This window comes from Gavialis gangeticus, unplaced genomic scaffold, assembly GCF_001723915.1.
Source record: "Gavialis gangeticus isolate Ggan-Ray unplaced genomic scaffold, GavGan_comp1, whole genome shotgun sequence".
Classification (NCBI taxonomy): Eukaryota; Metazoa; Chordata; order Crocodylia; family Gavialidae; genus Gavialis; species Gavialis gangeticus.
This window is the reverse complement of record NW_017728997.1, coordinates 50,764,761-50,778,687: the sequence shown is the minus strand read 5'-3', so window position 1 is coordinate 50,778,687 and position 13,927 is coordinate 50,764,761. Positions and strand designations below refer to the sequence as shown.

The 13,927-nt window shown below is 47.3% G+C and overlaps 1 protein-coding gene across 4 annotated transcripts in view; it reads right to left on the bottom strand.

The window, feature by feature from the left end:
- The window catches only part of CACNA2D2 (calcium voltage-gated channel auxiliary subunit alpha2delta 2), a 900,071-nt gene that overhangs the window by 227,967 nt on the left and 658,177 nt on the right, over positions 1-13,927 (bottom strand). For all 4 annotated transcript variants that reach the window (XM_019505183.1, XM_019505184.1, XM_019505185.1 and 1 more), the window contains exon 6: positions 254-395. In XM_019505183.1, coding sequence (XP_019360728.1) covers positions 254-395 — 142 coding nt within the window. The remainder of the gene's footprint in view (positions 1-253; positions 396-13,927) is intronic.

Here is a 13,927-nt window from a genome sequence, read left to right as displayed (position 1 = left end):
TTTAAGAGGAGGTTAGATGAACACCTTGCTGGGGTCGTTTGACCCCAGTACTCTTTCCTGCCATGGCAGGGGGTCGGACTAGATGATCTGCTCAGGTCCCTTCCGACCCTAGAAACTATGAAACTATGAAACCATGAGTTATGGACTTTACACAGAATTACAGGGGGAAATTCTCTGTGCTATGCAGGGGGTTAGACTATATGACCACAATAATCCCCTGTAGCCTTAAAATCTATGGAAAAGTAGTACTCACAGCCTTTGTAGATGTCCGTAGGTATCTGTACAGCAGCATATGAATAGTTAACCTTGGTTTTAAAGTTTGGATCTTCTGTAAACTCCAGCTTCAGGGAGTTGGACTTCTCCTTTTCATATTCTCCATCAACCTCAGGGTCATCCTAGGAAATCAGACAGAATGCACTTGGTCAACACAGTCCCTCTTGAAAAAGGCACAGTGAGAAGGGCTAGGACAGAGTTGGGGTATCAGCCCACAGCTACTTAGATGTGATGAGAATCCCACAGAAGATCAGCAATCAAACAGTGTGTGTCAGCACCCCACCACACAAGTGGATCTTATCTGGGCAGGCCTCATGGATACAGAAATGCCAGTCTGAATGCTTATGCTGCTACAGAACTGTGCAGCTAACACCCATGGGCTGTCTTACCCACCTCACGATCTAACTACCACCCAGGTATGCACACCAGCTGGTGTGATTATGCACAAACAGTCCTAGGCAATATTAGCTGTGGTGCAGTGACTTAACCTCTCACTGCCCATTTTTTAATCACACCAGGAGACACAGATCCAAAAGGCCCTGTAGAAAAGAAGCGGGGACTTAGTTAAAAACACGGGGTTCTCAGTGGGGAGAGTCACTCAGGATGCTACTGAACCCCAAGTGCATCTCCCAGGGTCAGCTCCATGCCACCTGCATCGTGTATGTGTGTTCTGGTCTCTTCTGGATCTCCAGAGTGATGGGCAGCCACAGCAGTGGGTGTGACAGCTGTTCAGGCACTGTTAACAGTTCAGCCCTGTGGCTTCTTTCTCTTTTGCATGAATGTTACCTGTTACTTTTCACAAGAGAAGGGGGCTTGGTCCGCAGCCTTGGACAGAACTTTCCCTTGCCTACAGCCCAGCTACTTTGCCCCAGGCCATTTATTCCTCCCATGAGCTCCCTCTCACCACAAAAGTTGCTGCAATCATATTGCTTGCCTAACATTTGTAAAGCACCTTAGGGTCCTTTGGGGTGAAAGGCACTACTATAAACATGACATTTGATGTTATTATCACTGCCTGCATCAGAGGAATACAAGTGCTCCAACAGGATTCCACATGAGCTTTCCATACGCAGTTCCCTGCCTGGTTTTCTAAACTGCTGCAGATTCCATCTTATTCCTTACTGCACCGCGGGTGGTGGCAGGCTGAGACCGTAATAGCTGGGAATCCCTCCCTTCCAGCCAGTGCTCCTGCCCTGCTCCCCACATCATCTCCTCCTGAGAAAGGCCAGAACTGGAGTTGCTGGAAGCTTCGCCCATAGCCAGTGTCCCTTTTCTGCTCCCTACAGCGCTGTCCCTGCTGGGACAGGCTGAGACTGGATTAGGTGGGTGTTCCCTCCAGCCAACTCCCCTCCACTAATCCCAGCAGTGGCTGGAGCTTGGAAAGACTGGGGCCACAGCAGCTATCAGATCCCTTCAGCCTCTCCTGTGGTTTCTCTTAGCGTGTGCAGTGAGGTTGGCGAAGGAGCTGGTGGCGCAGAGCCGATCCCTGGCGCATTCCTCAGCTCTGTTTAACCTTGTCTCTCTGTTTTCAGTGGCACGGCAGGTATTAAATCAGACAAAACCAAAAATTAAAAAAAAAAACCCTTGAAAATCAATTAGCAGCAAAAGGCGACTATCAAAGAACAAATTAAAGCGGAGTGCGGCTTAGTGCTCTGTCAACAAGCAATGCAAACAATATTTAATTATGGTGGAGAGATGGCAAATTCCCCACTGCTGGAGCTGGAACATGCACTTGCTCTTTCACACTCTGCTTCCCTCTCCCTGCCTGGCTCCGAATGCTGTATCCTTGGCAATAGAGCTGGACCAAAGGCTTTTTTGTTGTTTATAAGGAGATTTAAGAGGCAAAAATTCTCCCCTGAGAGCCACAGTGTGACCCTGGGCTCCAGTGAGTTGCTGTCCCTGGGCATGTGGGCACGAGGGAACCTGGGCATACCGGAGGTGCAGAGAATCAGAGCTGAGATGGAAGATGAAGATCTTGAAAGCAGGGCTTCATACTTGGGCCCTAGGGAAAGCTAGCAGGGTGCAGGCCTTACTACAGCACTGAGCAAAAGGCTTAGAGGGTGCTCCTGCTAGAGGTGAAGCTGCCAGCCTAGTGACAGGTGCATTTGCCACACCCTAGCAGAACTTGCCAGCCTACTTGGTTAAAAACCACCTACCCTGGGGTGAGGGAAGTACATCTATTAATTGTTAGAGAGAAGGTTCAGGCTGGACATCAGGAGACATTACGTTACCGTTAGGACTGCCAGGCTTTGGATTGGGCTCCCAAGTGAGGGGGTGCTCCCTCCTACCTTGGGGGTCTTCAAGAGGAGGCTGGACAGATATTTGGCTGGGGTGATATGATCCCAGCACCTGTTTCTGCCTGGGGCAGGGATTTGTACCTGACAATCTGTTTAGGTCCCTTCCGACCCTAAGTACTATGATACTATCTATAAGCAGAGAGCAAAGACAGGGGAGAACACAATGAGGAGCTCACTTGGCAAAATGTTTCTCTGTGGAATGACCTCCTCAGCCCCACAAACATCAGTGATGGGTCTCCCTGCCATGTATGCCCCATAAAAATCCTCTCAGTAGAGGCAGAAGGACAAAAGTGAACAGTTGCTCCTGCCCCAGCTGCAGAAGAGGCTCTCATGACTTCTAGCATGGACCATATCTCAACAGAGAGACTGTCTCCAGGACCCCACCGTTCCCTTGGCAATCACAGAGACAGCTGCCCCCTGCCACTGGCAGCACCTACAACATGGAAAAGCAGCTCTAGCAAAGTACTGCATGGGTCTGTCATACAATGGAACAAATATGGCCAGTATCTCAGGAAAGTAGTCATGAGGGGATTTCCTTAGGGTTGGCATCTAGGAGATCTCTTCAGGACAGTTCACCCCTCTCAGGTGCTGATATATCACATAAGTGAGCACATGAGTGGGGGGAAGGGGAGAAATGTGGGGTTGATGGGGCAGGTGGGTCAGGGATGTCATTGCTCATAGGTTTCCTGGTTTTGCTTCTCAAGATCTACACTGCCCCATGCATCTTTCCCCTAAATTCAGAGGGTCCAAAAGCTCATGGCACACTTGAGATTAAGCTGGAATGGAAACTGAGCAGGCCCAGCCTCCAGCCTATCTTCACTGAATCCGACTCAACTCAAACAAACCATCTCAATTACGCTGAAATGCGAACTGCAGGGAAAAGAAGAGAAATGTTCTCCTGATCTGGCTGGAGAGGGAGTGAATTCTACTTGAAAAGCAGCTCAATACTTTCCCCTTTGTGCTTTTCTCCAGAGTAAAGTACACATCTTTGAGCCTGTATAAGACTCTCTGATTGCAGTAGCAGAGATCATCCTAAGGAAAACGACAGCAGACGTGACTGGAAGAGAGAGCAGCCACAGACATGTCCAGCTTCTATAACACAGGGTCAGTATCAGTCCCCCTACCCTCCAGCCCCATGGGGAAGAGCTTGTCACCATATGGAAGATCCACCCCAATCAGGGGATACAGGAGAAGACATCTCATAGTCCTCCTGACAAGTATGACTGACTGCAAATCACTTCAAATTTCCTGCAACTAAGCTGCAACAGCGCCTCTTGCTTGTTTGGTTTGACAGTTTGGATGAACTTTTAGTTCTTTTCAAGGCCACCAAAAATTTTCCAGAGCTTGTTTTTTCCCCTTTTCTCTCTCCTCTGTTTCTACAGCAGAAGAGGAGGGGTGTGGAAAGTAACAAGAGGAAACTACAATATTTCTGGTTTAAAATAACAGAAGATTGCAAGCAAAACAAAAATCTTCCATGAAGATTTTAACATCACCTACAAGACATTTTATTGGGCTAAAACAAAAATATTTTGACAAAAAAGGCAACTGTGGCTGCATCTACACGAGACACAAATTTTGTGGTAGCTCACAGCTTGTTACTGCTGCACAGCAGCATCACGAGGCACGAACCATGACGCAACACTACTGTGCAGTAGTAACAAGCTACTGCACAGTAAACATCACTAGGCAACTGTGCTGGGATGCTACTGTGTAGTAATCCCGGTTACTTGGTTATGCAAGTACTAAATGACTGTGCAGTAACACCTGACAGTGACCAGTGAGCGTCTTGTGTAGACACATCCTGTTTGTATTAGTGAGGTTCTTGGAGCACAGTTCTCCAAAGGGCTCTATGGCACCTGCTGTTCTGGCTCTGTTGTGCCTGTCACCACAAGATCTGACTCTGCTATAACACCGGCAAACAGCAATATTTATATTCTGTGCGCCAGCTCTTGGGTGGCTTTGGTTTTATCCCTTTTTTGCTGAAACAAGCTGTCTTGGCTCCACTCCCTTTGCCAGTGGGGGCTTTTGCTTTCAGCAGAGAGATATTTCACATGAATATCAGTTTTTCTCCTCCTTTCAGACACAATGGCTTTAATAAATAGAATGGCCTGGCCATGGCTACGTGCCTTTGCTATTGCAGTTTGACCTTTCAAGTGCCTGCAGTCTAGTTTTACTGTCAGAGCTTTCTCCTCTTAACATGGGTTTTCAGAAGGCTGATCACACTCTGTGTCAGCACCTATATCTGCTACTCATTCAAACTCTAGCAAAGCGAACTTCCTTGTGACATCCTGTTAACAAGAAAAACTTGCAAAACTAGATTGCAAAAATAGCAACAAAAAAAAAGAAAAAAAAAAGATTCCCAGTGCACTTCTCAGGGCCATGGCAGAATGAACATCCTCTGTAGCTCTGCTGTCCTCACCTAGAGTCCCAGAAGGGTCAGCTCCCAGCCAGTGATGCCGCCGAAACAAGGGGGAAGATATACATCTGGATAGGGTCGTGACTACACAGACAGTGTCCATAGACAAGTTCTTTCTGCAATTTTCAGTCCTGCCTTGCGGAATGATATACATCAGATAGCCAGCAGAAGCCAGGCAGACACCTACAGAGCCTACCAAAACTGCAGCCAAGGAGCAGAGGAGAGGGACCAACCCTGCTGTGGAGCAGAGAGCCCCGCCCAGCTCAGAGAGCATGCTGGGATGCTGGGAGAGTCTCACTGAATTTAAACCAGCAAAGGGTCTGGGACAGACATTGCATAAACCAGTTTCAGCCAAATCAGTTAAGTCTGATACTTATTCAATTAGGTTTATCTCAAACCGGTTTCAGCCATTCTCAAACTGGTTTATATGCACTGAACATTTAAATTTCAAGCTTTAATAGACATTAGGGCTGGAAGGGACCTAGCAAGATCATTGGGTCCAGCCCCCTGCTCAAGGGGCAGGAAGTCAGCAGGGGTCAAACGATCCCAGCAAGATAGGCATCTAGGTGTTTTTGAAAATATCCAGAGGAAATGCCTGCACCACCTCTGGGGGGTGTCTATTCCAAGCCCTGGGGACTTGGACAGTAAAGAAGTTTTTCCTCAAGTCCAGTCTAAAATGGTCTTCTAGGAGTTTGTGACCGCTGGACCTCATCTTCCCATGGGGTGCCCTGGTGAACAGATGTTAACCCAGTTCCTGATGCATATCCCTTAAGTACTTATAGGCTGCCACCAAATCACCCCTGAACCTACACTTTTCCAGGCTGAAGAGTCCCATGTCTCTCAGCCTGTCTTCATAAGGCCTGCTCTCTTGCCCTCTAATCATGTGTGTGGCTCTACTCTGGACTCTCTCAAGCTTCTTCACATCCTTTCTGAATTTCAGAGACCAGAACTGGACACAGCATTCCAGGTGTGGTCTCACCAAGGCTGAGTAAAGTGGGAGGATGATTTCTTGGGTCTTGCTTGAGATGCATCGGTAGATGTAAGCCAGAGTTTCGTTTGCTTTGCCAGCTGCGGCATCACATTGTTGGCTCATGTTCATCTTGTGGTCAGTCATGACCCCCAAGTCTCTTTCGGTCATGGTGCTAGTGAATGTAGCACTGTCAAGCCTATAACTGTGGTGTGGGTTTTTTTCCTGCGGTGGAGCACCTTGCATTTCTCAGTGTTAAATGCCATCAGGTTTTGATCCACCCATCTTGTAAGCCTATGAGGTCAGTCTGGATTGCCAGGCTATCCTCTAGGGTGACTGCACTTCCCCATAGCTTGGTCAGTGAACTTAGCCAGTCTACTTCTGACACCAGAGTCCAGATTGTTTTTAAACACATTGAAGAGTGCAGGCCTGGGGGATGCCCCTGGTCACCATGCACCATGTTGATTTAGTTCCATCATCTATCATGCTCTGGATCCATCCACAGAGCCAGTTCCCCAGCCAACTGACTGAGAAATTGTTGAGACTGCAATTCCCCGATTTTTCCATGTGGACATCGCGAGACACCAGGTCAAAGGCTTTTTTTAAGTCCAAAAATATGATATCCACCTCTTCTCCTTTGTCCAGGTGATGTGTCACCTGGTCATAGAAAGAAATGAGATTGGTCAGACAAGACCTACCCACAATGAAACTGTGCTGGCTATCTCTCAGAATGTTACCTTCTGTTAGCCTGTTGTTAATGGTTTCCTTGATGATTTTCTCCAAGATCTTTCCAGAGATTGAGGTCAAACTGATTGGCCTGAAGTTCCCTGGATCTTCCTTCCTCCCTTTCTTGAAGATAGGCACCACACTGGCCCTCTTCCAATCATCAGGCATCTTGTCTGAGCGGTATGACTTCTTGAATATCCTCGCCATTGGCCATGCTATGACATCAGCGAGTACCTTTAGCACTCTTGGATGCATTGCGTCTGGGCCGACTGGTTTGTGGCTATCCAGCCTCTCGAGGTGTTCCCTCACAAGATCAATGCCAATGAGGGGCGCATGTTTGCCCTTTCCCTGGTGAACCTGCCTCCTGTCAGGCAAGGTGACCCCTTTCGGCTGATGGAAGATTGAGGCAAAATATTCATTAAGGAGTTGGGCTTCTTCCTGGGTGTTGGTTATCATCTGCCCCACTTGGTTTGGTACGGATCCAATGTTACTCTTGTTGGGTTTTTTTTACTTACCATATATCTGAAGAAGGACTTTTTATTGTCCTTGATTTGTGTGGCCAGTTTGAGCACAGTTTTAGCCTTGGCTTTCCTAGTTCGCTCCCTACAGGTGCGGGCCAGTGCTGATTCTGTTCGGTTACAGGTTTAAACTAGTTTCTGATCACTTAAACCAGTTCATGTGTAATAAATAAAAGTCAATCTGTTCCCCACCCCCGGGCTTAGTTGGCTAACATTGTATCGCTTGTAACCTAGTCATGTTCCCCTCCTCTCCCCCATCCCTCTATTGTTAGTCCCTCGCTCCGGCGCTTTGTATTTCCATATCAGCTTTGTCATCTTTTTTCTGGATTCCCAATCCAAAACATCTACTAATAAAAGTCAATCTGTCTCTAGCCTAGCTCAGAGACTATGACATGAGGACAGGAATTTTTCTCACATGTCTGCAAGGAGGTATGAAGTTGGTTTCCTCTGGCAGCTGACCACACTCAGAACACAGGGAATATAGGGAAAAAGCTTGCCTCCACATCTGGAGAGTGTCCACAGCTGCAGGCAGCTCAGCCTCACCTCTGAGCTTGTCTATAGCTTCAGGCAATTCACCTCCAAATGTGGAGTATGAACAGAGCTGAGCACCACTTTGGGACAGGTCCACAGCTACAGGCAGCTTATTTAAAATTTGGAGCACATCTGGATGACTGCAGCACTCCTACACATCTGCAGCATGACCGTGTTTAGTCTCTCATCCTAAAACCATTTATTTTACATCTGTGGGGAATGGCCACTTCTCTCCCCACATGCATTTCCATCACATGTTCCTTAATAATAGGTACGCAGCAGCTACTTTTTCTTTTCTTTGAAAGATAACTGCTGAGTACCTTGTCCCTCCAAAAAATGAACCAAGTGTTATCCCTGTGATTTCCATACAGAAAAATGTTCAGGGTATTTCTGTGACAAAAGCCCCAAGCTGAAGGACACTGCAGGTTAAAAATCACATTAGCGCCCACCCCCCAGTTCCTCCTGTAATAGTAACAGCATCATAGATTATTTTAGCTGAAAGCCCTTTTTTTGATATCTCATTTTCTTTTCACTGCGTGCTGTTTGTTTACTCTCTGCTTTCCATTCAGCCTTGGACAACAAACAGTCTGGTCGATTTCATTAGCGTCACTAGTCAATTTCAATGCCCTGCTCCCATGTGGTAACAGCGCTGCTCTGCTTAGGTGCAAACACTGCAGGAGCAGGTGGATGTTTACATCTGAATAACCCAGTTTTCACTGAATCTTCTTTTTGGCAAGATCTGACTCCTGGGTCTAAATACTTGAGCGTGTCCCTGGAAGCACTAAATGGTGGGGGGACTGTACTCCTGATGGCACCTGCTAGTCCTCTGTGAAAATGGTCCCTGAGACCAACTATGAGTTGTCCAATGGACTCACCGGCACAGCAGAAGGCAGTATGTTGCTATACTATCAAAGCATTCCCAGTGGGAACATAGCTTGAACTGAGCTTCTGGCCTGATCCAGCCCCCATCTGACCCAAGCAAGCAGTGCCAGTAAAAGAGCAGTTTTTCTGATATTACAGCTTGCCAGCAGTAGCATAATGAAGGGAATTGCACGGGGGGGATGATTCCTGGGGGCTGATTTTGGGGGAAAGGAGGGGGGAAAAAAAAGCAAGTTGTTACTGCTGTTGCCCTATGTGCCACCTCTGCCCACAGCACAAAACTACCCACTTGCACCCCAGCCTGCCAGCACAGCTCTATCAGTCAAGGAACATGCCTCATCACACCTCTTCCCAACAGAGCAGTAGCATGGTTCAGTGTGAATTATGTAGCTGGGAGTGTGACTGACTGGAACAAAGAACCCTGCAAGTACATCAAGAATACAATCTTCTCTTTGAGAGCATCTCTTTGAAAATTCTTGGATCTAAGAGGCCAAAGTCTTCACTCTACATGGTCTCTGACACCACAGGATTCTTAGTAACCTGAACGGAGGTACAGCAAGAATGAATCCAACCTGCACATGGACAAGAGGCACTTCCAGGAGATTCAGATGATGCTCTTGGTGGGCACCATGTTTGCAGACAGTCTGTCCAAGCAATAGCCTTCATATCTACCTCACTTAGTAGCAGAGTGCAGGAAAGAGGGAAGGGAGTGGAAAGGCAGCAAAATTTTTTTAAGCCATCTCAATGCAAGAGCAAACCACTGAGGCATTCTGTAGCAGACCACTGTGAACTTTGCCCACTGCCTTGCTGAGCAGGGGCAGGCAGCACACCCCTCTCCATTGCTTTTACTGTGTAAGCCTTTTGCTATATGGCAATCTGGAGTGCAATTCAAAGGCTTCCAAGACAACTTAACTGTTGTTTGAAGCCTCTCCCCTCATCATTCCTGTCCAGCTCCAGTGCAACCCATGAAAAACTGGAGTACCTTTTTTGCAAACCCCTAGTGGTGGAGAGTTAGCTTCTGGCCAGGCTTGACTGGTATCACAGAACCACCCAAAAGCCCGGCAAAGCAAAAAGACATGCTCTGAATGGTACTTAGATGATACAAAGCTATGAGAGAAGATGCTCATCTGACTTCTGAAGGCTTTGTCCTTGCTCACAACCATGATGCTCCTGACATGGGGAAGAACTGCTGGGAGGGGAGCTCTAACCTCTGGATAAGGCAAGCTCAGCTCCCCTTTCCCTTCAGGCACAGATGTCACCTAAAGGCTCCTTTTGATCACATCTGCAATCACTGCTGCCCTTGAGACCCTTGCAGTGAACTTGATAGCAGATCCATCCCAGATAGAAGCTGAAATAGGGACAAAAAAGGTATTAGAAGTCTCTACAAAGGAATCAATAATGTTTGTCCCTTTAGTGAAATCCCCTCTACTTCTAAGACAATGCCTTAGCCTAGCCAGCCCTCAAGCCGTGACCATGCCCAGCAGATGAGCTTCCTTCACCCCTTCATCTCAGAGCCAAGGAAGTGCTGCAAAGTGGTCAACATGAATGGGGGCAGTTAAGCAGATACAGAGGAGTCAGGGAACATTATGCCCTTGCAAAGAAATAGATCTGGGAGAAGAAGCAGGAGACAGCTAGGAAAACACAAGTGGGAGCCAGTCCCAGCCTGAGTCAAGAAGAGGCTATTTACTATCCATCCCTCTCTTACAACCAGCTCTTTCCCAGCCATCTCTAAATCATGCCAGATGTCTTCAAAAAAATGCAGTCAAAATAGATGAGTCAATGAAGCTGACAGCCCATGTCAGTTCATCTGAGAGGGAGTTGAGTCTATCAGAGGGTGAAGGAGGTGCAGGGGCGGCGGATTTGGCCCAATGAGCAATTTTTAGTGATTTTGGAAGGAAGAAAGGGACAAAAACATGATGGTAGAAGTGCCAAACTCACCACCAGCACTATCAGAGCACAGCAAATTCAGCAATGGCTGGGAGGGCTCCAAGCCAAGATGGCTGTGCATGGACAAAGATGTTGGCAAGGGCAGTACAGGAATGAGGTATTTTGGAAAAGCTGAGGGAAGCGGGGAGAGGGGGAGGCCTAGTAGAGGAGCAGGCCAAAAGAGAGGGGCATCACCAGAGCTGTGTGGCAAAGGAGGAGCCCAGGACTGGAGCAGCAGTGAGACCACAGGCAGGAAGTGAAGGGTCTAGTCAGAGCTTTGTGTGGGAGCCCAGAGATGGAAAAGAGAGGTGTGGAGGAGTGGTGGCTGCAGGTGAGGGTTATGGGGTACTGGCAGAGCCCTGTGGGTAAAACATGTCCTCTGCTGGCCTTTGCCATCTTGGTTCTATTTGATGATTTGAGTATCTTACTCTCACAATTACATTCACCCCTGCCAATTCAAAGGAATCTGCCCCCAGCCCTTGGGATATGCCAGTGTTCAGGGGTGACTGTAAGATGGCACCTGCTCTGTGCCAAGGCTGGAGCATCCCCTTATGACAAACTTCACTGAGTGCACAGCTTATTTATAGCTGGAGATGTTTCCTTCAACAAGAGGCTGCAACTCACACTGGAGGCAGAGAGCACAGTGAATTTCTAAAAACAGCCCCTGCTCTCCCTGCGGCATCATGCTTGCCCCTGACAGGTGCCAATTATGGAATCTCACCACCAGAGACACAGGCAAGAGAGCGAGCCACCCACTCTTCAGCCTGTCTCATCTGACAGAACCTAATGATATAATTGGAGCAGTGGTAGGGAGAATGGGAAAAAAGCAGCAATTTAATCCTACAAGTATACAGCAAAGAGGGGACAGGGAAGGGAGAGACTATTCTGTGCACTAGTTCCACTTTCCCAAATTCTTGTTGGAAGTGCAATTGCCTCCTCCTCCCAGCCATCCCAAGCCACACAGGGGTGGCCACAGCAACAAGACCAAGCAGGGCACATTCTGCCTGCCACTCAGCTGGAAAATACTATCTCATTCCTGAAGTAACAGCAAGTTGACAGCCAAGAAGTGGCCTTATGTCCCCCTGTGGGGCACCAGATTGTAAGCACCCTAAATTCCCCAGTTTAGGGGCTTAGGGGTGTTTGCTGCAGCTGCATGGAAGGACTTCAGCCCTCCTGGTTCCATGAAGAAATCTATGGCCATGCATTCACAAAGAGTTCATGCTGTTATGTTTATTGTCTCTACTGCACCAACTTCTGCCTATAGAGAAGGGGTCCAACTCAGGTTAAGCACTGTGATGTATGAGAATAATACTCTTTGACTGAGTTATCCTGGTGTCAGATATTTGATCTCCTTGCTAAGAGGCAGAGGCAATTTTTCTGAGTCACTCTGAGGTTAGATTGCACATGTCCAATTAGCAGCTATCTGGTGGTGAAGACTCTGAGGTAGAGGGAAGGAGGTGCTGAGATAGAGAATGCCTGTCAAAGACTCTAGGAATAGGCTGGCATAAGCTGGAACCCTGGTCAAGTCATTCTGTGATTTTGTTCTTAAAGTTATCCATGAAGCCATTGCTCAGGAAGGGGCAGAGTTAGGCTATACACCATTTCTGCTTCCTCTGTTCAAAGCAAATGGGGAACTGTATCTGTCTACATACAGCTGTGCTGCAGCTCAGTTGGAGTCAAGCTCACTGAAGCTGGCCCTCAGCACCTTTGAATGACCTTTGCGCTCCGCTTTAACCAAGGGCCTTTAGCGCCCTTCTGTGAAAGGATTTACAATGGGTGTGTCTGTCGAGCCAGCTACAACATGTGGGGAAACCTGATAGGATGCCCCAGGATGGTGAAAAAGCTGCTAATTAGGGACAATTTCACTCAAGCTCAACACAACATCAGGGAAGATGATTCCAATGAAAATGCATTGTGTGAGGAACATATGCAACCCCCCTAACTAGGGCATGTAATGTACCACCCTCTGGGCCTGATCCAGCCTGAGTTTGTGGCAGTCAGAGACCAAACTGTAAGAGTGCCCACTTTCAGCACTAGAATTACCTGTTTTTGTTCCCAGTGTTTCAGCCAAGATGGTGGCCATTGTTCATTCATGGGTTCAAAAGCAGGCAAATAAAATGATAAAGGATTTGGAAGGCAAGCTATATGATGAGAGGGTGACAGAAATAAGTATGTTAAATTTGCAGAAAAGATTATTAAAATTAATAGAAGACATAATAACAGTCTTCAAATATCTGAAGGGCTGCCATTAAAGAAGACGGAGAACACCTTTTCTCCCTTGCTGAAGAGAGTAGGATGCATAGCAATGGCTTGAAATTGCAGCAAAGTAGGTTTAGATTGCATATCAGGAAAATAACTTCTTCACTGTTTGGATAGTGAGGCGGTGTAATAGACTATTAGGGAGGTTACAGAATGTCCTTCATTGGAGGTTTTCAAGAAAAGGTTGGATAAGTTGGATAAGTATCTGTGAACAGCAACACCAGAAAGCTCAGGAGACTCCCACACAGGCATCACCCATAGATCATGAGTAAAGCTCTGAAGCCCAAAGCAGGTGGAAACTGGAGAGGACCATGCTCAACAGAAGAATGAAGTAGAGGTCTGCAAGTCGTCTGGTTATGAAACAGGATTTAAAAAATTGGGACAAGTTTATAAGGGGATAGGATGACAGAATGGGGTTGTGGCCCTCGAGTTAGGGGGTGTGAGCATGAAATTGTGTTTGTGGTCCTCAGTTTACAGTGCAGAATGGAAAAATATTAGGTTTTTCCCAAGCTTCTGGGCTTTGCTGGTTGCTAGGAAGGATTTTTTTCCCCCTCCTATTGCTACAGGTATCGGGTATTTTTTCTACCTTGTGCAGAACTATAGGTGTTGGCTGCAGCCAAAGCTGGGGCTCTTCACTGGGATGTGCTGAAGCTTCTGCTGGGACTTAAATCCAAAGGTTCCTGGCTAGAATGTCTTGCTCCTCCTCTCAGGGTCAGACCGATCACCATATTTGGGATCCAGACAGAATTTTACCTCATGGCCATATTGGCATGGACTGTAAGAGGCTTTGCCTCCCTCTTTAGGAAGGGGCATGGTCCTTTTTTTTGGATCTCTTGATCATATTTGAACAACTACTTCCTGCCTTGCAGTGACAAGACATTGCCAGTCCCCTCACTGTCCCACCAAGCCACTTCAGCTACATGATTGTGCAGTTGGCTATTGCTAACAGCTGCCTTTCACTCCAGGCTTAGTAGAAGCCTATGGGGTTTAAGCCTGTGCTTAAAGTTCAGGATGTTTTTAAATGCTTAAGTGCCCTGGACATTCAGTTACTCCCCTCACCACAGGAGGGTTATCTCAGAATAAATCAGGTCAGCTCCATGTTTACAACTGCTCACCTGCTATCCTTCGCCTTTCT